This window comes from Chiloscyllium plagiosum, unplaced genomic scaffold, assembly GCF_037043375.1.
Source record: "Chiloscyllium plagiosum isolate Xiang-an unplaced genomic scaffold, Cpla_swu_hap1 HiC_scaffold_9, whole genome shotgun sequence".
Lineage (NCBI taxonomy): Eukaryota > Metazoa > Chordata > Chondrichthyes > Orectolobiformes > Hemiscylliidae > Chiloscyllium > Chiloscyllium plagiosum.
Window position 1 is genome coordinate 59,196,505 of NW_028270147.1, and position 26,373 is coordinate 59,222,877.

The 26,373-nt window shown below is 38.7% G+C and overlaps 1 protein-coding gene across 2 annotated transcripts in view; it reads left to right on the forward strand.

The window, feature by feature from the left end:
- Positions 1 to 25,333, forward strand: part of LOC122554401 (DEP domain-containing protein 1A-like) — a 53,321-nt gene extending 27,988 nt beyond the window's left edge. For both annotated transcript variants that reach the window (XM_087990663.1, XM_043699365.2), the window contains exons 5-12: positions 762 to 892; positions 1,509 to 1,556; positions 3,934 to 4,074; positions 4,374 to 5,438; positions 5,929 to 6,101; positions 9,254 to 9,430; positions 9,578 to 9,763; positions 15,250 to 25,333. In XM_087990663.1, coding sequence (XP_087846789.1) covers positions 762 to 892; positions 1,509 to 1,556; positions 3,934 to 4,074; positions 4,374 to 5,438; positions 5,929 to 6,101; positions 9,254 to 9,430; positions 9,578 to 9,763; positions 15,250 to 15,408 — 2,080 coding nt within the window. In that variant the 3' untranslated portion in view covers positions 15,409 to 25,333. The remainder of the gene's footprint in view (positions 1 to 761; positions 893 to 1,508; positions 1,557 to 3,933; positions 4,075 to 4,373; positions 5,439 to 5,928; positions 6,102 to 9,253; positions 9,431 to 9,577; positions 9,764 to 15,249) is intronic.
- The last annotated feature ends 1,040 nt before the right edge of the window (positions 25,334 to 26,373 follow it).

Consider the following 26,373-nt stretch of genomic DNA (forward strand, 5'->3'; position numbering starts at 1 on the left):
CAAGGGAAGTTTTCATGTACAAAGCACGTTACATCTGTGCTTTGCTCATTTGTACCTTTTTTAATATAATTCTCCAATTTTAAGTTTCCAAAAGATTGGGCTTGAGACATCCTTCCAATTGACTTTGGCTATACAGAAAGTTTGACATGTGATAACCTTGAGTGACTCTCGTTATTCTATTTCTCCATTATTCGTATTGGCTAACATTTGCGATACATCTTAAGTTATTAAACATTTGATGTGATTTGTGGCTAAAACAAAATGTATTAAAATGGAAAAAGATCTCCTGGCTGGTCTAATAATTGGAATTGGCAGTAAGCAAATGGGTCTGTCAGAACACAGGCACTGTCCTTTAAATTGCCCTGTCTTTAATCCCCATGTGTGATACAAATGGGCATCTACAATCTGATTGACATTTTGTATTGTATTCAAAAAATGCATTCCAAATTCATTTGTGATCTTTTGTTAGTAGGGCTGTTAGAGAAAGCTGTACAATGCTGAACTTCAAGATGGAAAAACCCAACAAAGCTAAAGGGATGAGTGCTTGATGCAGTTATTTTTTAAAAAATTTAAATTTTGAGTAGGTTTCGTAATTTTGACCAGTTACTAGTCAAATAAAATTTTCTCTAGATAATTTTAACTCTTGCTGATTAGTAATTTGCTGATAAAAAAACAAATTACAGCCTGTTCTTCTTTGACAATAAAAAGGCTTGAATTTGCTTTTGAATATTGGTCATTCTATATTGTGGTGTTTATTCCAGCCTACAGAAGATCTTGGGTTTGGCTGCATTAAATGATGTGCTCGATTTCTCTCAAGTTATCCCACAGTACATTTTGTACAATGTACATAATGTCAGTAAACATGGAGTTGTAATATTACAAGACAAGTCGGGTGAGACTACCTCTTATCTTTCTAACAGTATATAATATTGTCAAATAGAAATTGGAGACAGGCTACTTGTTCCACGATGCATCTGTTTGTAGAAATCTTTTATTTTTACATTCATTTATTACTGGGCATTGAATGTGGTGGTTTGATTAATGTCTTATCTGTACAATACATTTGATAACAGTTGTTTATGCAGTATAGGATACTTGTTTTAGTGAATTATCCATTATAGGTAGGGCCAGATTGTCTTGTCTGGCTGAGACTGCGCTTGTTCTGAATGCTTCATAATGCAGGTTATGTGATAATTATTCAGCAAGTTGAAACTTCCCTTGAGCAGTTTCGATGCCATCTCGAATTCTTGATATCTCCAAGCTGGTCTTGGATGCTTGGATGCTTACCAGGAAATTACAGGATGAAAACTTGCTCTAACTCCTGGCTAAGTATAAAATTGTTTCTTTTTCTTTCTTCTCTTCTCTCCCCCTCTGAATTAAATTAGGTTTGGTAATTTATAAAATTTTGGTAGCTTCAATGCACTGAATCATGGGTAGCCAATGAAAGTTAATCTAATAATTTTGTACATAGAATTTCTTCCTCAAACATTTCTCTTTTTGTTTTATAGAGGACCTGCCTCATTGGGTACTATCTGCTATGAAATGTCTAGCAAACTGTAAGTTGTCAACATACAATGAAATAACTGGTTAATGGATTCAAATAACTAGAGGTAGCTGATGTCATTGTATCGCAGTGAAAATATCAGTGCAGTTTTTTTTTGCAATAGAGTTTTAGACTCTCCATGTGTTGTATTGGAAAAGTAGTAAAGCAACAACCACGTAATAAAGCAATATAATGTAAGGAATAATGTAATGTCCTCAGTCAAAACTGTTTATTCATTGAACCTCTAAGCATTGAAAGAGGCCACTAAAATACCAGGAACCTTTGATAAGGGAAGGTAATTGATGTGCACAAATCTGGCATGAGCCATTTTGTAAGGAGAAATTCTAGTCCAAGGTGCAATCAGACCTGATGTTATGTATGAGCCTTCGCACAAACCATATATTACAATTAGATAGGCATACATATGTAGTGATTTATTATAGTCATTCTATGTATGGTTCTAACTGAAAATGTGTTGCTGGAAAAGCGCAGCAGGTCAGGCAGCATCCAAGGAACAGGAGAATCGACGTTTCGGGCATAAGCCCTTTCCAGCAACACATTTTCCGCTCTGATCTCCAGCATCTGCAGTCCTCACTTTCTCCTCTATGTATGATTCTAGTCATTCTACAGTCATTCTAATCAATAATAATAATTCTGTTTTAGATAACTATTCCTCTTAATTAGTATATGTTAATTTTTTGCAATTGAATTCAAGGGTATAATTGTCTCTGTAATCCTTTTGTTCTTAATCTCGAGCACATTTTTTTAGATTATCTGGAGTCCCAACATATAGCGAAGTAATATAGGCCATTTTAACACTCTAAAGATCTCTGGTTACAATCTCTCTCTATAGTGAAGGGTCAAAGGATAATGGGGCTACTATCAGACCCCAGAAATACCTGTGGACAGGTGAAAGGTGAAAAGTGCAGCTGGAAAGAGGAGCAGGAATTAAGAGCATAGAGAAAATAATGAAACAAGAAAAAATTGTTTTCTGACAGGGCTTTGGAGTTTGGGGGAGAATAAACTGATCCCATCTAACCCTTTTAAGTTCCTAAAATTTGGTAATCCTCATACAAGTGGTGATCCCTGATACAAATAGGATAGGGGCAAGATGGCATGCATTGAAATTTGCACAGACTTCTTGCCTCCACACCCATTCCTGGAATTACATGTTTCACACCATGAAACAGTAATCTAACTTCAGATGACCATCTTTAGAATATACAGCAAGATGCTATATAATGAGGAATTGATATTAACTGTATGAATAAAGTAATGGATGTAGAATAGAACAGTCAATTGTATTTCAAAAGAATAAAGGGTGGATTTGCAAACTTTAATCCCAAAACATCAGTAGAGATAAATCTATGACTGCATTTTTTTAAATAGAAAGTGGATTTGAGTTGAATTACTTTAAATTAGTGGATAAAAGCAAATTACTGCGGATGCTGGAATCTGAAACCAAAAGAGAAAATGCTGGAAAATCTCAGCATGTCTGGCAGCATCTGTAAGGAGAGAAGAGCTGACGTTTCAAGTCTAACTGGGTGCGGCAGAGGCAAAATGGAAAACAGGGGAGAAGGGTAGTAAAGGGGGAAAAGGAGAAAAAAGGTGATAAGAGAGTGGGAGCGAGAGAAAGAGAGACAATCACCCTCCCCCTCCCCCATCCCCCACCCCCCACATATTTTCTCACACAGCACTGACTTCAGCCTTGGTCATTCACAGCTCCTAATCTCCCTATAATCTCTCTATGCACTGTCATTATCACCTCTTTATTGTTACCTTTTGCTTCTGGAGCCATGACTCACCTTCTCTCAGCCTCGTATAAATACCTCCCTATTTCTCCCCTTTATTTAAGCTTTGACAAAGGATCAATTAGACTCAAAACGTCAGCTCTTTTCTCTCCTTACAGATGCTGGCAGACCTACTGAGATTTTCCAGCATTTTCTCTTTTGGTTTCACTTTAAATTAGTGTTAACTCCAATGTAATCCAAATATCCTTTGGTACAAAATATTGAATTTGCTGATTTACCTTAAGAAACCTCGCAGGGAATCTGCCAGTAATAGTTTTTTGCTTTTTCTATTATTCATTGTAAATTGAGACATAAGAATATCTATCTGAAAATACTGTTGCGTGCCCTCTGGTGGAAGAGCTGAACTGAAATGTCAGCATAGGCGATATGCTCAAATCCTATAGCAAGGCTTCTATCCACCATTTGCTGAATATGGTGAGAATAATACCAATGAGACATTTGTAACAATTTAAAAATTTTAGTTGGAAATGTTTTGAACTTATTCTACTTAGTTTTATACAGGTCCTGGTAGTTTGTCTGAACTTCATTATTGCTTCCCCCTGTATTTTTGTTAATATTAGTGATGTTATGTTTTTGCAGGGCCCCGGAACAATGACCTGACCCAGCCAAGTTATCCTGGTTTTGAGCGAGATGTATTCAAAACAGTTGCAGACTACTTTGTGAACCTTCCTGAACCTCTACTTACATTTGAATTTTATGAACTCTTTGTTAATATATTGGGTAGGTACATGGAAACAAGAATAATGGAAAGATTCTACCAGCTGTGAATCTGATTTTTTATGATACTTGATGCTTGCTTTGACCTATAGTTTTTACAAGTGCTTTTCCGAAGGGATATAAGCATTAAAGTTAATTATGCCCATTAGTAACTGTTGCTGCATGTATTTTACAGTCTGTGTTTTCAATGTTACTAACACACTTTGCAGTGAGTCTTATATTTTGTCCTTGCTGAGCTCATTGCTAATGTTTGCTGTTCATTTGCATTCAGTGTATCTAAACGTGTTTTGGTTTTCTGCTAGTTTTGTGTGGCTACATCATGGTCTCAAACAGATCGCAAGGAAAGCGCAAGAATTTGGATGAGCTCTATTGCCCACAGCCAGCAAAATCACAGCATTTGAATAGACATACACACTCTTTCAAATCAACAGAGTGCCTATTACTAAGCTTAATTCGCAAAGACGTTTCAGAAGAAAATAACCCTTTGTTTCAACCAGAACAACTACAAGAGGAAATGGAATATACATCTGAACAAAACATCAATCAAAAAGGATGTGTTAGACATCTAAACCAGAATGTGAAAAACTACGGAAAAGCTGTTTTCAAAGAGCACCTAACAGGAGGCAGCTGTCAGAATCTGACTAATTTAAAGAACGATCACATACCACATTCTTCCATCCAGTCTAGTTGCTACTCAGTAGGAAACGTTTTGAATTTTTCAAGTGGAGATATACTGCACAAACAACATTGTCACTCTGATCTAAATGAAGCAAAACTTCAAAACAGTCACAAACAGTCCCATAGTCAGGTTTCACGATCACTTACAAAGAGTAGACCAAGAGCAGAGTCTATGTCAAATCTCTATTTGGAGAGTGGCAGACAACAAATTTCTAACTCGACGTCTAGGTGTAGCTCAGCGTGGACCTTGACTGAATCTGGTAAGGAACCTTGGACTAATTGTACAAATCAAGAATTGCTCAGAGAGTCAAGCAATGTATCCAGCCAAAACCCAATTTATGGTCAGGACCAACGAAATCAAAACGTACAATCATGGAGTTTACACCACTTCTCTAAAATGAACTCCAGTGAGTTAAATACAGCCAGTAAAAATAAAATATTCAACAATAAAGGCAGCCACTTCAATATAAATGCTCCAGCTGCTGAAGTTACTATGAAACCTGATTTTTCAGCTCCACTAGGATTCAGGCGACCAAGCTTATTCAGCTTAGCTGCTGCAGTGGGCAGTGAATATCCAGCTATAGACGGGGCTCTTGTGTCCCATTATAACAAACATGCTGTGGATGGATCTGAACATGCTTCAACTGGTTGTCACTCAACATTTGCTGGATATTTAAATGGAACACAAAGTAAGATAAATATTGCATGCATTGTTGTTGGTCTTGGCTTGCATGTTTTTGTTTGTGTATTTGGAAAAAATAAGTTAAACGTAGCTAAATTTGTAAAATGTAATGGAAGTATTTCACTGGATATAAACAGAAAATTTGAACAACAGGTGCTGCTGTATTTTTATAAAATAATTGGGTTATAAGATTGAGTCTAGTATTATTGATAGTGGTTTTGTATTAGCTACAACCCTAAAATTGTTGCTGTATACTGGCTGGATAGAAGGAGATTTGATGCTTCCATATTAAGAATTTAGTAATACTCAGTGTCAATTATTGTTAAAAACTGTCTTCTCTGGTTTTTTTTTATATCTAACTTTGAACCTGTGCACTCTGTTTTTACTTTGGAACAAGTTAGCTGCGCATTTTTAAAAAGTATGCATTTTACAGTTTATGCATTAAATGAAGATCAGAAAAAAATGTAGTCAAACCTGATTTAATGCCCTTATGACAGGTCTGCTACAACCTCAGCTGGAGCGGATTGCCATAGAAGCCCTTCAGATCTGTTGTCTCTTCTTGCCTCCACCTAATCGTAGAAAACTGCAACTACTTATGCGCATGATATCTCGCATCAGTCAGAATGTTGATATGCCACAACTTCATGAAGCCATGGGAACAAGAATGTTGGTATGTGGCAATGTTCATTCTATTGACTTGGTATAATATGCCATGCTGAATCCATATGAATTCTGATTCTTTCAAATTGGGGCCAAATGGTGACTTAATGAGGAGGGTGTAGCACAGCCTGAGGTCCTGCTGGTTGCAGTGAATCACCGCCAGCTTCAGTGATGGCCTGGTTCTACAGGGGCCAGTGGGGCACAGACAGCTTGCTGGAAGGTTTTTGGAAAGGACAAGCAGTGAATGTGTTGTCACAAATCAGTACAATCACTAAATCAACACATGTGGCATGCAAAGGTGTTTTAAAAAATTCTCAAGGTCAGGTTCGTAGGAGAGTAGTCTGACACAGAACAAACGACCAAGAGGCGAGTCTGCTAGAATATGAGCATTTTATTCCCCGCAGCGTCGCCACAACCAGGTCTCATCTTCCAACGGGTCTGGCTTATACTCACTCTACATGTTACCGGAACTGGGAGCCGTCAGTTCTCGTAGAGCGGTTGCCAACAACCCACGCTCGGCGGTTAAACGTAACCCCGGAGCAGACTCACCGAACTGGAGACTTTTCCAGCTGATATACTCTTTTCCAGATATAAACATTCATGTGAACAGCAGAGCAAGGCTAAAAAACACATTCCATTCTGGTTACATACAGATAAGAAGATTCACACGGGGAGGTGTGTAATAAGATTCACACGGGACTAAGCAACACCTCCATTCCGGTTAGATTCACACATGTATTGGGACATAATTTTTAACCGTTTCACCACATTCCACTGCTTGGCCCAATACATGTGTTACATTATGATTCACACATGTATTGGGACATAATTTTACACCACAAAAGGTGAAGCTGTTCTATGAAGCCCCATGAGCTTGCAGACCTATATATCATTTTTGTGCAAATGGAACATTGCTTTAGAGTCTGCCTTTCTGATAAAATTGGACCAGCTTCTTGACTTTTCTTTGTGATAGTACACAAACCAGTGTCTGCCTGGTGATTATGGGAGGTTGGAAAAAGGGACTATACGTGAATAAACTGAAGGAAAAGGGGCTGGTGTTTAAGGGTGTTAACTAAAGGGATTTGGAAGAAGAGCTTGAGTGTTTTCAAACTACTAAAAGTTTCACACTTCATTAATTATTCAGATTAGATTAGATTACTTAGTGTGGAAACAGGCCCTTCGGCCCAACAAGTCCACACCGACCTGCCGAAGCGCAACCCACCCATACCCCTACATTTGCCCCTTTAACCTAACACTACGGGCAATTTAGCATGGCCAATTCACCTGACCTGCACATCTTTGGACTGTGGGAGGAAACCGGAGCACCCGAAGGAAACCCACGCAGACACGGGGAGAATGTGCAAACTCCACACAGTCAGTCGCCTGAGTCGGGAATTGAACCCGGGTCTCTGGCGCTGTGAGGCAGCAGTGCTAACCACTGTGCCACCATGCCGCCCACATTATTCACTTGTAATAATTTTTACTCCATTTCAAGAGAGCTTAGAAATCTCACTTTTTTTTTCAGTTTCAATAGATGATTAAAATTCATATTGAAATAACCCTTGTCAAAGTTATTCTAAAATCTCCTTTTTCTTTCTAGCATAAATTTCAATTTATGATTCACCCACAAGTGAAAGTGGTCTTTCCTATTTGCCACCTCAATTTTGTTTTTCTCATCTTTCTATATTTTTTAGGAATCTTTTGATACTAATGGGCATTGGCACAGCTAAGAATGGGACAATTGTTTACATTCTGCATGTGAACAGTAAATCAGCCAGAACTTGTGTTTGTGACTATTCATGGTGTGGACATACCAGATCTGAATGTAGTACTTACCCTATGACTACCAATGTCTTGAGTCAAATAACCTGATGAGAACATAATGAGAAATACTATGAGAACCACTGTTGCTTTAAAAAAAGGTCATTTCAGTGATTAAACAGGTGACCTGACACTATAATAAGTTTGTCTTCAGGGAGAAACACTGAAACAAAAAGGAGAAAACGAGTAAGCTAAGGGCCCATGGTGTCAAAGGTGAGGTGTTCACATGGATAGAAACGTGGCTGTCTGGCAGACAGCAGAGATTGGGGATAAAAAGATCTTTCTCAGGATGGCAGCCAGTGACAAGTGGTGTTCCGCAAGACTCTGTGATGGGGGCACAACATTTACACTATGCATTAGCAATCTAGATGAAGGAACTGAGGGTGTTCTGACCAAGTTTGCAGAGAATGCAAAGATAGGTAGAGGGACAGGTAGCATTGAAGAGGCTGGGAGGCTGCAGAAGGATTTGGACAGGTTAGGAGAATCGGCAAAGAAGGGTCAGATGGAGTACAATGTGAGAAAGTGTGAGGTCATGTACTTTGATAGGGAAAAAGGGGCATTGGCTATTTTCTAAATGGGGAGAAAATTCAGAAGTCTTAATTGCAGAGAGACATGGGAGAACTAGCCCAGGATTCTCTCAAGGGAAACTCTCTGGTTGAGTCAGTCTTTAGGAAGACAAATGCAATGATGGCATTTATTTTGAGAGGACTTGAATATAAAAGCAGGGATATACTTTTGAGGCTCTTTAAGGCTGTGGTCAGACTACATTTGGAACATTTTGCACATGTTTGGGCCCCATATCTCAGGAAGGATGTATTGGCGGCTGTGGAGGAGGTTGACGAGAATGGTCCCATGAATGAAAAGCTTAACGTTTTATAAGGAACGTTTGAGGACTCTGGGTCTATATTCGATGGAGTTTAGAAAGATGAGGGGGACCTAATTAAAACATACACAATACTGAATGGCCTGGACAGAGTATATGTTTCCATTGGTAGGAAAGACTAGGACCTGAGTACACAGCCTTTGAGTAAAGGGAACACCTTTTAGAATGGAGATAAACTTCTTCAGCCAGACATTGCTGAACCTATGGAATTCACTGCCTCAAGGCTGTGGGAGCTCGGTCATTTGAGTATATCTAAGACTGCAATAGATAGGCTCTTGAGTATCAAGGGTTACACGGAAAAAGTGGGAGAATGGGGTTGAGAAACGTATCAGCCATGATTGAATAGCGGAGCAGACTCCATGGGCTGAATGGCCTAATTTCTGCTCTTATGTCTTATAGTCTTAAAGATAAGAATTGGCTCGCTATTCTTTGACTGCAAATCTTGGTTTGCTAAATAGGTGGTTCAGACCTTTTCACGTTGTATACTACGTTGCGAAAACGAAGCTGACCTTGATGAATTACTAGGCACAAGACTTGTTTCCTTTATATTGGACCACCATCAAGAAATTCTGCAGGTACCACCTTATTTGCAGAATGCTGTTGACAACCACATCCGTCTTCTCCAAAAAGTCCAGGTATACATATGTCTGTTGGTAATTATTTTGTAAGGATGTGCTAGAAAATGCCTCAACTTTATGCAACACAGTAATGATATGAATCTTAATCTATTGTACTTCCAGCATTTTGAGTACTGTGTATTAATTTTGTACTTTATTTTTCAGATTACATATCCATGCACAAACATGAATGCTGAGGTGCCAATGTATACATTCTGTAAACAGATAAGCACCAAAGAATTTGAAGAGCAAAAGGTTTCTGTATCTCAGATTGCCATAGCTGAGTTGCTGGAAAATATTGTAGAAGATAAAAAGATGTCTATTAAAGACAAAAGGAAAAAACTTAAGCAAGTATGCAAAGGAACTACCTCTTTCTGACCTTTTTTGCTTTTGTTTTTGTGAGCAAGTATAATTGATTGTACAACTTATCTAAAGCACTTTTAAGAAGTGACTAAGTAAGCTGTACCATCCTTTTGATAAAAAGATAGTTCCTTAATTCCATCTGAATGTCAATTCAACTTTGTTCTATTGCATAAATGCTTCAAATCATCTCTGCAAGGAAATTCTAATTTCAAATTTATTTAGCTTTGATTTCAGAATTATTTAAAATTATGCTTTCACAAATCAGAACCACTCCAAAGAAAAATGTGTTCTAATTCCTTCATTTTGCATGTGTAATTGCACCAATTACAAACAATTGAGGAATTGTATTTCAGTACCTTGAGTCGTCCACGTTAGTACCTTGGAAAAGATGCAGCACACCACATAGATTATTCTTATTCATTGTTCAAATGTCAGTTTGCAAAGATTCTCTGTTTTGCTGTCTTTCAATAAATTTTAGTTGCTTGCCATATTGAAGTAAACTGACCATTTGGCCCATTGTGTCTGTAATGATTTTGTTCCCCTCAAACATCATCTCCTTGTTATTCTGACCCCATCGGTCTATTCTTGTATTTCTTTCCTCTTAGTGTGCTTTGCCTAGCTTTCCCTTTTAGGTGTCTTTCTGAATTTAGTACAACTGTTCCTTTCAGTGGCACACTTTGTCTTCCCATCATGTGTCTAGTACAGAAGGTTCTCCTAGTTATCAGTTGAATTTTAGTGGCTTCTATTTATAGCCTCCAGTTCTGGTCACTCCAAAAAGTGGAAGCATTTTCCATCTATTGTATCAAACCATTTCACAATAAAAACATAAATAGGAACAGGAGTAGACCATACAACCATTTGAGCCTGCTTTGTTATTCATTATAATTATAGCTGATCTTTTGCTTTCAGCTTCAATTCCTTCTCAATTCCCCATATCCTTTGTCCCTGTTTTGAACTAAGGCTGTAATGAAGTCCAGCGTTGAATACCTATGTGGCAGAACCTGGATAGAGGATCAGTGTTTTGTTTATTACTATGTAACTGCAGCTTGATAGCACTGTCAAAGACACTTTCCCAGAACTTTGGAGCCATCTCCATTCAACAATAATTGGCTAAATTGGATTTGTTCTGCATTTTGTGAATAGGGCATTCCTGGGCAATTTTCCATTTTTGTCAAATATATGCCAGTTTGCATGCTGAATTCTTAAGTAAACATGATTTGGAGCACAATTCTTTAGTGCTATTGCCAGGATGTCAGCGCACACAGCATTTGGGGTATCCAGTATATCAACTATTTATTGATACCATGTGGAATAAGTTTGAATGTCTGAATACTGCTATTTGTGATGTTGGGAACTTTGTTAAGAAGCAGTGATGGATCAACCATTCCATTTTTTTATACTGAAGATGCTGTAAGTGTTTCAGACTTGTCTTTTGCTGAGCTTCTCCATTACCTCAGGGTGGAGATAGTCTGTTGCCTCTGGTTAATTGAACACTATATTTGTGACTGGACATGGCAAGACTAGAACTTGGTTTGTATCTGTTTGTCATGGGATTCCTTTGCTCTTGTCTATCACTTGCTGCTTCTGCTGGTGAACATATCAGCAGTCCTGTGTTATATTTGACATTTCCATTTTTATGCATGCTGATGCTGCTCCGGGTATGTTCATCTGCACTTTTTTTGTACCAGGGTTGACTTCTTGGCTTGGTGGTAATGATAGAGTGATGGATGTGCCAAGACATGAGTTTAAATACAGTTCTACTCCTGAAGGCCTGCAGAGCCTCGTGGATACCCTGTGCTGAGCTGAAAGATCTATTCAACATCTACATTTAACATGATCTTAATGGCACACAATTGGATAAAGGGTATCAAAATAAACAACTGTGGATGTTAGAAAGCTGAATTAAAAGCAGAAAGTGCTGGAGAAACTCAACATATCTGGTAGTATCTGTGGGGAGAGAGGTTAATTTGACTCTTCAAACTGAAGTGTTTACTCCTTGTGAAAACCTGTGTGGTTATCACTCTTAAACTGTCATAGTCAAATACATCTTTCTCAGTAGATTAAGAGCAAGGTCTAGTAGGTTTCTGCTTTTGGATTACCACCTGCATGCCTGGCTGGTAAACATGTCCTTTAATGGCTGTTAGCTTGGTCAGTAGTGGTGCAACTGAGTCACTCTTGTGATGGATAATGGACATCTCCAAAAGTACATTCTGTCCTTCTGCCACCTTTGCTCCCTCCAAATAGTATTCAATGTGGAGGAGTACCAGTTAATTAGCTGAGGGAGGACAATAGTTGATCAGAAGGTATGCCTACTTTGCTGTACAGGCAATTTGCTTTAATTCCATTACTTCAGTAAGGATATTTGCAGTTTTCAATTCAGAATTCTTTGATTAGTGGCATATTCCATGCTTGATATGCAGCAGTATTTGGACTATATTCTGGCTTGAACTGAGGTGTGGCACAAATGTCACTTGCCATTTGAGTGCCAAACAATAGATATCTCTTTAAAAAGATAATTTTATTACCTCCCCTTGACATTCAAAGACATTATTAAAGCTTAATTCCCCCTCCTCAACGTCTTGAGTTGCCAAGTTGCCAGAAACTTAAATTAGTCCAGAAGGCATGTGATTCTGTATTACTCAACAGACTTGCAAGCAAGATTAGATCTCATGGAATAAAAGGGATGTGGCAATATGGATTCAAAATTGGCTGAGTGATAGACAAATAGTTGAATGTTTTTTGGGTTGGAGGAAGATCTTGTACTGGAGTTCCCTACTGTCTGTGTTGGGACCTTTACATTTCCTGGTGTACATTTAATGATCCAGAACTTGGAGTAAAAGGCACAATTTTAAAAATTGCTATGAAACTTGGAAGCATTGTAAACTAGAATGAGGATGGTGTCAATGTTCTTAAGTTCTACAAGTTGGAATGGGTAGAGAGATGACAAGTGAAATTGTGTGTAAGTGATGTTTTGGTTGGAAGAATATGATGCAGCCTCATTCTTGTTCAGTTGCTCTTTTCTGTGCTATTAACTGTGCCCTGAACTGGAAGCCGTCCTTTCCCCATTTGTTTTTCTGCCATCTTGACTCTCTCTTAATGTGTGTTTGTGACATTTAGCTTTAAACTTGTATTGTAATCACAGATTACCCACCATGAAGTGCTTTTTTTAAAAAAAAAGTTTCTAACTTGCCACTATTTCTTTAACAACAATTCCTTTGTCGTCCTTGTCCTTGGTCCTGACCTAGATCATGACAGCTGGAACTTCCTTATTCCAATCAAAAGTTCTCTTCCAGTTGTTCAGGTGTCCTTTACTTTTGGAGGGAGACAATAACATAGTTGTGCACTGCTGGGTACTACTGCAGTGAATGTTGTCACTTCCCCTAATTACTGAATCTCTATAATGACAATATTTCTAATCCTCCCTGTCCACGCTCTCCTGCTTTTTACACATCCCTGTCGTGCATGATGTGAGCATTCTTGCCATTCTTCCTGAGTCTTCATTTCAGTTGAGTATATTGTAACTATTGGGTCACACTAGTTGGAGGTGGAGGTGGAGGTGGAGGTGGAGGTGGAGGTGGAGGTGGAGGTGGAGGTGGAGGTGGAGGTTCCTGAATTTCTTGATCCCCTTTATACTGTTGATGGCATTCAAACTGGTCCTGTTCTTGAACTGTGCTTTCATCCACGACGTTACTACTTGGGAGAAACTGGGTTTTTTTCCTAGCTGGTACAATTCTAATAATCCACCCTCAGTGGGTGCAATGCGCCACCTGGGGCACACCACTGCTGTATGAAGACCACACACAACTGCCTGCCTTTCTGCTCTATACCTCTCTATATATTCATAAAACCAAAAATCTTGTGCCTTTTTAACAGCCTTCCAATGTCATCTCTTTCCCCCCCCACCGAAAAATAGAAATTTGAGTAAATACAAATTTTTGGTTTCGAACAGGTACTTTTCATTTATCAAGTACTTTCTTGGTATCTAATGCAAAGGCTATGTTGAGGCATTTAGTGTGCGAGCCTGAAAATGAATTTCCTTTTGTGCTGGGACAATGTTCTCTTAAACTTACCTGCCATAGATGATACATGCAGGGGCTTTGACTTGAAGTTGTCAGTTATCTTCACTGAATGGTTGGCTAACTTATAAATAATCCTTCCATATTTCTCTTCTGCCGACTAAAATAGAAAGGAAATTGGACAGGATGTAAGATGGGTAGTCAACCTGCTGTTTCCCATTTTCTGCCCAACAAGAATATTTAACATTTGAATCCCATGTGTCTAGTTTAGAATAGGAACTTGTGTATTGCTGAAATGGGGAGAGTCATCTGACAGTGAATTTTTTTTTATATCGTTTGAATACTGTTGCTTTTAAGGGTTCATCATCACCTTTTTGTATAGTCAGTCGATTGTGTAAGTAATTTTCTGATGGCTTATTTTTAAATATGATGCCTTCTTTAATTAGATAAAGTATTGCAACAATGACAATTGGAGGTGGTTCACTAAGTGTGGAATATTTTAGTTTCGTTAAAGTGGTTAGGGGCAGTGTTCCACTCTTTGGGAAAAGGTATTGGGGAACTCTCTCCATGGTCTTTTTCTCCTTCTGGCCCATCTTGCATCTGTCTGGTGAAGACTGGGCAGTCCCCCAAGCTCAATGATGACTGCTGCCTTCAAGGTCTGGAATGTGGTGAGGAGTTTTGGGCATAAGACCTTCCATCAATTCTCCTGCTCCTCGGATGCTGCCTGACCTGCTGTGCTTTTCCAGTACCACACTCTCGACTCTGATCTCCAGCATCTGCAGTCCTCCCTTTCTCCTGCCTGCAAGGTCTGCTGATGAAAAGTGCTCACTGAGGAACTCCCTTCTGCCCCAGGTCTGCTTTTTATTCTTGGTCATTGCATGGCTTTTCTCGTGCAAATTTGGTTTCTGTAACTTCCTCGGCCCTTGTGATCTTCCTCCTGTCCTGCGTACTCCTACCCCGAGCCTGGCACTCTTGTGAGCCATATATCTAGGGGCTTGTAGCTTGCACTGTCAAGCAATTATCTGAACCCTTTTGGTCAATTGCAATGGGATGGCCACTCCATGATGTTGGATGATCATTGTCCCCTTGTCTGACTTCCTCTGAAAATTATTTTTCTAAAGAAATACTAATTTTTGAAAATGATACACTGAAATAGGGTACATTTGGCACCAGCTAAATCATTGAATGAGCAGCAATGGCATTGTGACCTCTGTTTTCATAAGCTAGAATGTTGCGAAGTTAAGTGTTGTAATAGCTGTTAAACGAAATCTCATGCTACAGATTAAAACCAGGAAAGTTCGGTTTTTAAGGATCCCCAGTATTATGTGCTAATACAATAATATTATGATTGTGCTGATGTTAAATTTTCCTAGATTGGGGAAAATCTTATTTAAATGTTTCTTAACAAGAAATAACTTGGATTAATAGAAATATTTACCAATTCTCTTTCTCCTTCAGTTCCAAAGAGAATATCCAGAAATGTATCAAAACCGCTTCCCCACAACTGACAGCGAGGCCAAGCTTTTCCAGGATAAGCCCAAGATCAAGCAACCGATGTTAATTACAATGAAAAGACCACTTAAAAGTCTTCAGAAAATGCAGAGACTGAGATACTGAATAAAAGATCAGATTTTATAGATATTTGCTGAAATCTTTCATGATCTTGCTCTGTGAAGTAAAACTTTCAGGGAAGGTTTCCTATGAGTCATCTGTTTGTATGTTTAGCAACATGCTTTAATGGTGACAAAAAGTGAAGAAGGCATTTAGTAGAATGCATACCAAACCATACTGGTATTAATTGCAATCATGCAGCTCTTGAGTTCGCACCGCATAGCATGGAAATAGTTCCTTCAATCCAAACAGTCCATGTTGACCATAATCCCGAACTAAACTATCCCAACTGCCTGCTTCTGGCCCACATTCCTCCATACCTTTCCTATTCATGGACTTATCCAAATGTCTTTTAAATGTGATAACTATACCTGCATCCACCACTTCCTCAGGAAGTTTGTTCCACATCCAAACCGCCATCTGTTTTTAAACAAAAAATTTGCCTCTCTCATCGATTTTAAATTTCTCTCATTTCACGTTTAAAAATGCATCCGCTAGTCTTGAAATCTGCCAAGCTCAAAGTTAACAAGCCGTCCGTTTTTTAAAAAAAAATCCTGAGTCTGGATTGTTATCTTCATGAAAAAATAGTCTGTTCTTCCTTGGGTCGTAATCATAGTACCCCTACAGTGTGGAAGCAGGCTATTCAGCCTGTTGAGTCCACACCATCTCTCCAAAGATCATCCCTCCCAGATCCACCTGCTATGCTATACCTGTAACTCTCCATTTTCTGTGGTCAATACGCCTAACCTGCACACCTTTTGGTTTGTGGTAGGAAACCCACACAAACACTGGTAGAATGTGTAAACTCCACACAGACAAGTCGCCCAGGGTTGGGGGGTTGGTATCAAACCTGGGTCTCTGTTACTGAGGTAGCAATGCTAACCACTGAGCCACCGTGCAGCCTTAATCTAACAGTTTTATTGAAAGCCATTACTTTTTAAAATGCTAATCAAGTAATAGAGGTGAAAATATTTAACTCAGTCTAGTCATGTGCTCAATGGATCAAGCATAAATGATGTTAGGTCAATATTTGGTTAAATTTTTTTTTCTGACAACCTCCCTTCCCTTTACAGATACTTCTGAGTACTTGTATTTGTTTTGGGCTTCCAGCAATTGCAAACTTTTAGAGAGTAGTTTTCGTTTATGCTAGTAAACATTTACATCAATGCATTAGCCTATTCTAGCCCTCTCTTGAGGTGATAATGGTTATGGTTTAAGCCTGAGATCTGCCAGAAAAATGGGCTTGCCGGAATGTGAAGTTATCCATGCATAAGTGTTTATTAATACATAGAATTGTTACTGTATTCTGCATAAGGTTTTCTCACTTCATATGGCAAAGCCTAGATGTGCTATGGGCACTTAGAATTATTTATTCAACTTAAAGGTCTTTCTGGTTTAAATGTAAAATATTCTTTGATGCCGTTAACTTTATGATAAGCCAGTAGCATCAAATGTTAGTTTCTGATTAAAACAAATTTCCAAAAAAAAAATGCAGATAGATAAATTGCTTTGATCACCATCTTTAAGTTTCTAAATCTCTAATTCTTGTCTATTAGGCATTAAAGGATTGTTCAGATTTGTTGAGTTGGGGAAAACTTTAAAGGGAATTGAGAACTAGCAAAGTTTGCAAATTAAAAAATCATTTTTTTTATTTGTAAATGATGCAGATCTGAGTCTGCAACATAAGTGCCTGAGCAATCTATCAATAGCAGCAAAAGACAAGTTGAGTGCTAAGAGATATGGCACCTTCTGTGCTCCTCCACAGTACTGTATCTTGATCTCACATTGTATAGCAAACATTTTACTAACTGGCACCTATGGGCCCAGGAGTGTGCCAGTTGATCAAATATTTCAGATGATCAAGAAGTCCACAATCAATGTAAAAACATATACGAAGTAATAGAAACATGATGTAGGGGACTATATTATTATACTTCATTTACAACATGCATCACTTAAATACTGTATTGTCCAATTATTATAGTTTATTTACACTTTGGCCTTCAATAAAACTACTGAGAGAGCCTTCTCACTCTCACCCTCAACTGACTACTCCGACATCGTGGTAGATCACTGTATTCGAGAAGAAATTTACTCAGTTGAATCAACTTGATATTTCGTGTGGCCATTTGTTTGAACAAGTATATTACAATGAGGTAAATAAACTGTAATAAATGGACAATACAGTCAACTTTGATACTTGAGTTATAACTTTTGCCAGTTTATAGTGTTAGTTGATAAGGTGCTGGTTAAAGCAAAGTTTGCTGTGAAATGCTGTCAATCAAGTATTGGTTTTTGAACTAACTGTCCGGTTTAGTTTCTCTCACTCAGGATTCTACTCCTAACTCTGGAAGCTGAGAATTTTGAAAAGGCATCTGAATTCTTAGTTGAAATGGATTTCTACCACCTCTTAAGGTAGTGTTCCAATCTTAACAACTCTTTTTTGTGTGAAATGGAATTATTTCTCCTTAGTCTTCCAATTGTTTTAAATCTATTTACTGATCCACTTGCTAGGAACAGTATTTCCACAACTTGTTCTAATAGAACTTCAGGGACAAACAATTCCAACTTCTCCACTCTTTCCACACGACTGAACTACCACATTCCTGCTACCATTTTGGTACATCACTTCTATACTGTCTGAGACCTTTTTATCTTTCCTAATGTGGAATTAATTGTACATAGAGATCTAACCAGTGATTTATATAACTTCAGCCTCAGTTCCCTTGCTTTTGTATTTAATCCGTATCTACCCTATTTACAAAGCCAAGTTAAGAAAGTTTAAAGAAAACACTTTATCAACATCCTGACATCTTCAAAGGTTTGTAAATCTACAACTATTCTCTCAATTGTATTATTTAATTGGTACTTCTGCATGTTCCTTTTAAATTGGAACATTAACGTGCATTAAGTTACATTTACATGTTTTCCCACTTTGCCAGTCTGTAAACTCCTGTAAAGACTATCCTGTCTCTCTTTATTCATTATCTCCAAACTTAGAAATTGCATGCTACACAAGCTCGAGTTATTTGTATGTAATGAGAAAAGTTGCAGGGTACACTCCTCTCCAGTCAGAGCAATTTCTCTGCTTTTTCTCTAATAATTACATTAAAATCTTTCCTGATGAAGAGCTTATGCTCAACGTCTCCTGCACCTTGGATGCTGCCTGACCGGCTATGCTTTTCCAGCACCACGCGTTTTGACATTAAAACACTTACCGCCTAATAAAATATTCATTAACTTTCAGCTGAATCTTGATCTACATTTCCCAACTATTCTATTCTGAAATAAATACTTTAAGACCTACATTTGAGTGCAATGTGGGATTTCATCAAATTACACAGATCTCCCTCGTGTATAGTGAGAAAATCCAAAAATATTTTTTTGTTAAATCATGCAAACATTAAGGCATCTTACATGGGGTCGATTAGGAAGGCTGAAGCAGCTGATTTAGCATTGGTCATCTGTAAAGGAAGATCTTTACTGAAGAATGAAGTCAGAATTTGTAGTGCATGCCTTCCTACGCAGGACTGTAATCTGATTTGGGCATTTGAAGAAATCGAAGGCAAGGAAACCTCCCAAAACCCCTCAGTTTTGTTTCTTGAAACAATAGGTTAGCTGAGTTCGCTAGCTGGTATATTTTCTGTTTTCTACCAAATACCAGGCATGTGTACACACCAAGACATAACCTTCCACAATCTCTTTAATTTTTGTGACTGCAGCAAGTTTGAGAGATTCCTGAACAGCATTTTGCAGCTCCAAATGTTTGCATTCAGTTTAATGCATAAGAAAGTTGGTTATCAATTTAAGCAAACTTGAGCCTATCCTGGATGACCTCTAACATGGGTTTAAAAAAAAATCATCTGAAACATAGGATTGACATTTCCTTAGATAGTCTTCCGATAGCAAATATATCAGGATTGCACTTTCTTGTTGCTTTCATCCATCACTGCTTAATCTAGACAAACATGACAGTATTATGATTATGTATTGTGGTGATGCATGAAGTGGAATGTTAACTATATTGAGTGCTGGTGCATCTCTTTGTAGATGTTCCTAGATCTCCTTGATTCAAAAGGGCTCACTGTTTCATAGAACTATTCTCATCTGCCCAATATCCTAAAGAATGTAGGTCTTTGCCTTACAAAAACTCATTAAATTTATTGTCTAAGTACAATTTCTGCCCCTTGAAGTAATTTGGTATTTTGGCTTATGTAGTAACACATAAGCAAACCATTCTTAGAAGTGACATTCTTTTGAGTACTATGTACTTTTGTCAAACAAGTTTTTTTTTAAAAGAATAATCCTAGCCTTCTAATAACATATTAGTTTGTACAAATCCCACAAGTGCATTTAAAGGCCAGAATGTTGTTTATAAAATGCATCTCTTCAGTTGTCCCCTTGCCTACCTAATTTATAGCATGTGGAATTAAGTATAAAGGCTGTGTACCTGATTGTGTGAAGTCAACTTTGCTTTATAAGTAATTGCAGTTGACATTGGGCAGGAATTGCTCCTCTGTTAAATGTAGGCTAAAAAGAACATGTGTAAAGCTTACTATGAAATGTGTATGGCATGTGTTATGTGTTCGAATATGCCTTGTGCATGTCTTGTCTTGTATTTTAATCATGAAGTCTTAGAAAATGTATTTCCTGTTATTTATATATTTATATAATGTTCAAAAGTCTATTTACGACAAATGAAAACAGATTAAATTGGAGTCTTCATTTTATTTTGCAGTATTTTTCAAAATTGTGTATAATCTTTACTATATAAAAATTGTGAACTGAACTGTTGTAAAATTATATATCTTAGCCATGATTGCTTAGTAAATCATGGTAGTACGCTATATTTATCAGGGAGCATGCATACTTTTCACTTTCTCTGTCTAGTTGTCGAACAGAATATTCACTTGTACAGATATGGTTCAACAATGTGCCAAATAAATCAAGCCACCTAGAAATTGAATTTAATTCTGCTTGATTAAAATTTCATCATGTAATTGCCATGTCCCAATTGTACAATTTTTTTGTTTTGAAGATTTTAAAACCATTTTACTCAGCACTTGTCACTTTTATTCAAACTTAAAGCAAGATGATCAAGGCTACAATTTTGCAGGATGTGAAATTTTGTGGGATTCTATAGATCAGTCAATTCTGCTTATTTTAAGTTTATACGGATGGTTGACAATGTCTGGAAAAAATAAATTTACTCACGACATAATTCCTGCAGTTATGCCATTTCAAAGAATGAACTGAATCACTGGCCCTGGTGAAAATGGTCATTTTTGTCATCAATAGGAGCCTCTTGTTCAGGTGCTTTTTGTAGAATAAAAATTTACAATCTGAGAGAGAAGTTTGACTTTAGCAGTTGACAATCTTTAGGAAAGTAGATTTGAATTTTCTAAACTAATATATTTGAGTTAAATGAAGGGCTTGCCTGTGCCTTTTAATGCCTAGTAATAGAGACATTGACAGAGTGTATTGGGTGCTATTTCTTGGCACTGAGTGCGGTCTTTCTGCAAATGTAGTCATATCTTCGAAGGTACGGTAGTCTTTGATTTAATATGGTAGTTATGTTCCTGAAAATCACAACATCATTGAAGGCTTCTATGGAATGTGTCTTTATGTTGAGCTTGTGTTCAAATGTCAAACAATAATCCACCACCCTTAATTGCTTCCTGTGGCAACCTGGGAAATGCTTTTAAGGCTTCAGTATCAGTTTAGGCTGTTGTTCAATATACTTATCACCCACAAATGGTGTGAAAAGGTTTCACATTACAGTCATTTTAATTTTTTCTCGCACCTAGTTATGTTCTTACTTGAACATAATGACTTGAAAGGAATGTGGAGTAAACTACTTCACCTCCATTTGTTGTCTTGGCAACAAGTTCCAAACTTGCCAAACTCTCTCAAAGAGAGAAAACATTCTGTTCATCTCTTTCCTAAAAGGCCGATCACTAATTTCAAAGCAGTCACCCCTAGCTCTGGATTGACCCATGAGGAAATATCTTTTCCATGTCATAAGACTTAGGAGCAGAAATTAGACCATTCAGCCCATAGAGTCTGCTCTGCCATCCAGTCATGGCTGATAGGTTTCTCAATTCCATTCTCCCATTTTCTCCCTGTAATCCTTGATCCTCGTCATACTCGAGAACCTATCTAACGTAGTCATAAATATACTCAATGACCTCAGATGGTGACAAAACAGATTACTAACAGGAGGTGGAAGACCTGGAAAAATGGTGCACTGAGAAAAACCCAGCTCTCAATGCTGGCAAAACTAAGAACTTATTGCTGTGTATTGACTTTTGGCGGGAGTTTACTCATGCCCCACCCCCACACCACACCCACACACACAGTACAGAGGTGAAACAAGTGGAGAGTGTTAAGCTCCTGGGAGTGGTCATCCACAGTAAGCTTTCTTGGACTGTTCGTGTGGATGCACTGGTTACAAAGGCCCGATAGCATCTCTCCTTCCTCACGCAGCTGAGGAAATTTGGCATGATGGCAAATTCCCTCGCTAACTTTTATAAGTGTGCATTGAGAGTATGCTGTCTGGATGTATCACTACCTGGTATGGCAACTGTACCATTCAAGATCGGAGACAGTTACAGAGGGTGGTGAACTCAGCCTGGACAATCACAAAGGCCAACCTTCCATCTATAGAATTCATCTACCAGGCCCACTGTCAAGGAAAGGCCGCTAGCATTCTCAAAGATCCAAACCACCTTGGCAATGCTTGTCTACAACATCTACCATAAGGGAGAAGGTACAGGAAGCCTGAATGCACGTGCTAGCCAGTTTCCTAACAGTTTGTATGCTACTGTTGTTAGAATACTGAATGGACTCTCAAACTCTTAATATTCGCCTGTACCTGTGGTTTTGTTTTTGCCACTGCTTACCTATTATTTACTTATTTATGCTACTTAACGCTGAGATCTGCCTGCATTTCTCGTAAAACAAAGCTTTTCACCGTGCCTTGGTACAAGTGACAATAAATTCAATTCGATTCAAATTCCCTATACTCTAAGATTGTCCACTTGCGTCTGGGTGTCTCCTACCAATGGAAACATCTTCCCAACAGCCACTCTGCACAGGCCATTCAGTATTCTGTAAGTTTCGGTTAGGTTCCCCCCTCATCCTTCTAAACTTCATTGAGTATAGATCCAGAGTCCTTAAACGTTCCTTATGTTCAGCTTTTCGTTCCTGGCACCACTCTCGTAGATCTCCTCTGCACATGCACAAGGACCAGGACGTCCTTACTAAGATATGGGGCCCAAATCTGTGCACGATATTCCAAATGTGGTCTGACTAGAGCCTCAGAAGTACATCTCTGCTTTTATATTCAAGTCCTCTCAAAATAAATGCCAACATTGCATTTGCCTTCCTAACTACTAACTCAACCTGCAAGTTTCCCTTGAAAGAAGTCTGGACTAGAACTCCCAAGTGTCTCTGCAGTTCAGATTTCTGAATTTTCTCCCCATTTAGAAAATAACCCATGCCAAGTGGTATTCTACAAGGCTCAGTGTTCAGATCACAACTTTTCACTTTATACATTAACAATCTAGGTGAAGGAATGGAGGGCGTTCTGGCAAGGTTTTTAGATGATACAAAGATAGCTAGAGGAACAGGGAGCATTGAGGAGGTGGAGACACTGCAGAAGGATTTGGACGGTTAGGAGAATAGGCAAAGAAGGGGCAGATGGACTACATTGTGGGAAAGTGTGAGGATCTATTGTAAAGCATGTGATAATGGAGCATAATACAATCAAGTAGAGTAAGCATGGATTGATGAAGGGAAAACACTGGCCAAATTTGTTTGAGTTACTCAAAGTAGGAACAAGCAGGACAGATAAAGGGAAACAGTAGATGTATTTGAATTTCCAAAAGGTGTTTGATAACTACAATCCGTAAGGCTCCTAAATAGGATAAGAGCCCATTGTATTGGCAGTACTATATTAGCATGGTTAGAGGATTGTCGAGTTAGTAGAAGGCAATGCTGGAATAAAGGCAGCATGGTTTAGAATGGTGACCTGTGACTAGTAGTGTCCAAAAAGAATTGCTGCTTTGTTCACAGTTATTTAAAATATCTATTGTGATAGTATGTTCTATATTTTGTGAGCTATACTTTGTGATAGTATGTTCATTTCTGTCATCTAAGCTAGTATCTGAATTCACTGGGTAATAGGAAGACAAATGGAGCTTTTATTTCAAAGTGATTGGAGTACTAAAAAGGTAGGCCTTGCCAGACCATACCCCACCCCTTATGTCAGGAGTGATGTATTGCCGTTGGAGGCAATCCAGAGAAGGTTCATTAAATTGATTCTGGGTACGGAGGGCTCTTTCTTATTAGGAGGGATTGAGTAGGATTAGAGTTTGAAAGAATGAGAGGAAACCTTATTGAAACACACAAGATTTTTAGGGAGATTGGTAAAGTGTACTCAGAACTTTCTTTCCCCTTTATGGGGCAGTCTAGAACCAAAGGACACACATTTAGAGTAAGGTGCCACCCATTGAAAAATATCACATTTTCCCACACTATTCCATCTGACAGGTCTTTGCCTACTTGTTCAAGCTATGACTGCAACTTCCTTATGTTGGCTTCATGACATACCTTCTTACTTACCTTTGTGCCATCTGCAAAATTTGTACTGTTCCTATTATCCAAGTCATTGTGTACAGTTGACCCCCTGTCATCACATGCCATTTAGCCAATGATCCATTTATGCATTCACTATTTTCTGCCACCTAGTCTATCTTCTGTCCATGCTTTTATGAGCATTTATTTTTCCTTTGTGGCACCTTATCAAATGTATTCTGGAAATCCAAGTATAGTATGTCTAAAGACTCCCCTTCTCCATACGCTTCTGAAAGTTGAGCACTTTTTCCCTTTTATGAAACCATGCTGATAGTCCTGATCACCTTGAACTTTTCTACATGTACTAGATTGTACAACATCGATCAGCTCCTCCATTAAGATTTGATCTAGGGGCCAAGGAAAATGCTCCGCAATGAACACTAGAGAAGACATTACCTGGAGGGCAGTTTATCATTGGAAGTGATGTGACAGAGGTCAAAAACTGTGTAGTTGAAAGAAACTTGAATCACTTCTCAATCTTTCTAGTTTTGATTTTTTGCTGTGCAACAGGAATATCTAAAGGCAAAATTATAGTTCCCTTGAGATATCCCTACTGTAATTTCTAATCCATTGTTTGGAAAGGTACAATCTCAGGGATTGTGAAGGGAACAAGTAGATAAAATGCTGCTGCAGAATTTTGTTTTTCATGTATGATTTGAGATAAAAGAATATTTTATTACTTTCCATCAATTGTTTGCTTTCAGCTATTTAGTTTGGGATTAATTACACTGGATAGGAGACTTGGAATAGATGTTGATAGTTATTATGTTGTGAGTACTTTTTAGTAGTAGTTACTATGAGGCATGTGGTTAAGGTTTTGTTAGAAAACAGTCCATTACATAAAATTAATTTAAAATTCCAATGATTTGATCAATTACAATGCCTGTTATTATTAACTGGGCAATGGTAACAATTTATAAAATACCTATATATCGCCATTTGAAAGACTGAGTGATCTAATTTGAAGTTGACCATTTTTAATGCCAGATCAATTTACTGCTTAATACACTTAGGTATTTTGAAACTTTTCTGAGAAATTTCTCAGTGAACAAAAGTGAAATATTTGCAGTAGCTGCTGTAAATCTGAAATCAGAACAGAAAAGGCTGGAATATTCGGCATTACTGATGACATCTATGGAGAGAGAGAAATTCTGTTGCATTCTCTCTGTTTAACTCTGTTAAATGTGGTATTATAGATAAATGAAAACAGCCAATATTTTTTCAGAATGCTTCAATGTGCTTAAAAATCAATAAAGTGCTTTTGTATTTGTCACTGTTACATAATTAAATGCAATAACAAATGAGATGGATAAGCAGTTAATCTGTTTTTATGCTGGAGCTGGCGTGGGTGAACAGACAACAGGAAACTGGGATAATTTCCTACTCTTCAAATGGTGCATGCACTGAATATGAATGACTTATTGTCATGTGTACTTTAGAGTGAAATACAAAATGCAGTGAAAAGCTTTAACTTGCCATAATTTAGTGCCATTTTGATAATTTAAGAATAATAGAAAATGAAAACCTATAGTTTAAATAGAAGTCCATCTACATAGAAGTTCTCAGCCGGTTCAGAATCACTACCACCTCGTTACACTATTAATGTTAAAGTCATTGATATTCAGGTGCCATCATTTGCAGCTGGGCCGATTCACAATCGTAATTGCCCACCGGGCACACCCAATGTGAGATTATCGCCACGATCAACGTTCCCTTAGTGCCATCCTGTCACTGCTGTAATGCTGGAGCCAGTCAATGCTGAAGTCACCAATCCTCATGCCATCTTCTGATGCTGGGCATAATTTGCTAACATGACCACTAAACTCCCTCTCTCCCCCCTGCGCTGAGCTCCCTCTCTCCCCCCTGCGCTGAGCTCCCTCTCCTCCCCCTGCGTTGAGCTCCCTCTCCTCCCCTCTGCGCTGAGCTCCCTCTCCTCCCCTCTGCGCTGAGCTCCCTCTCTCCCCCCTGCGCTGAGCTCCCCCTCTCCTCCCCCTGCGCTGAGCTCCCTCTCTCCCCTCTGCGCTGAGCTCCCCCTCTCCTCCTCTCTGCGCTGAGCTCCCTCTCCTCCCCCTGCGTTGAGCTCCCTCTCCTCCCCCTGCGTTGAGCTCCCTCTCCTCCCCTCTGCGCTGAGCTCCCTCTCTCCGCTCTGCGCTGAGCTCCCCCTCTCCTCCCCCTGCGCTGAGCTCCCTCTCTCCCCTCTGCGCTGAGCTCCCCCTCTCCTCCCCCTGCGCTGAGCTCCCTCTCTCCCCTCTGCGCTGAGCTCCCCCTCTCCTCCCCCTGCGCTGAGCTCCCTCTCCTCCCCCTGCGCTGAGCTCCCTCTCCTCCCCTCTGCGC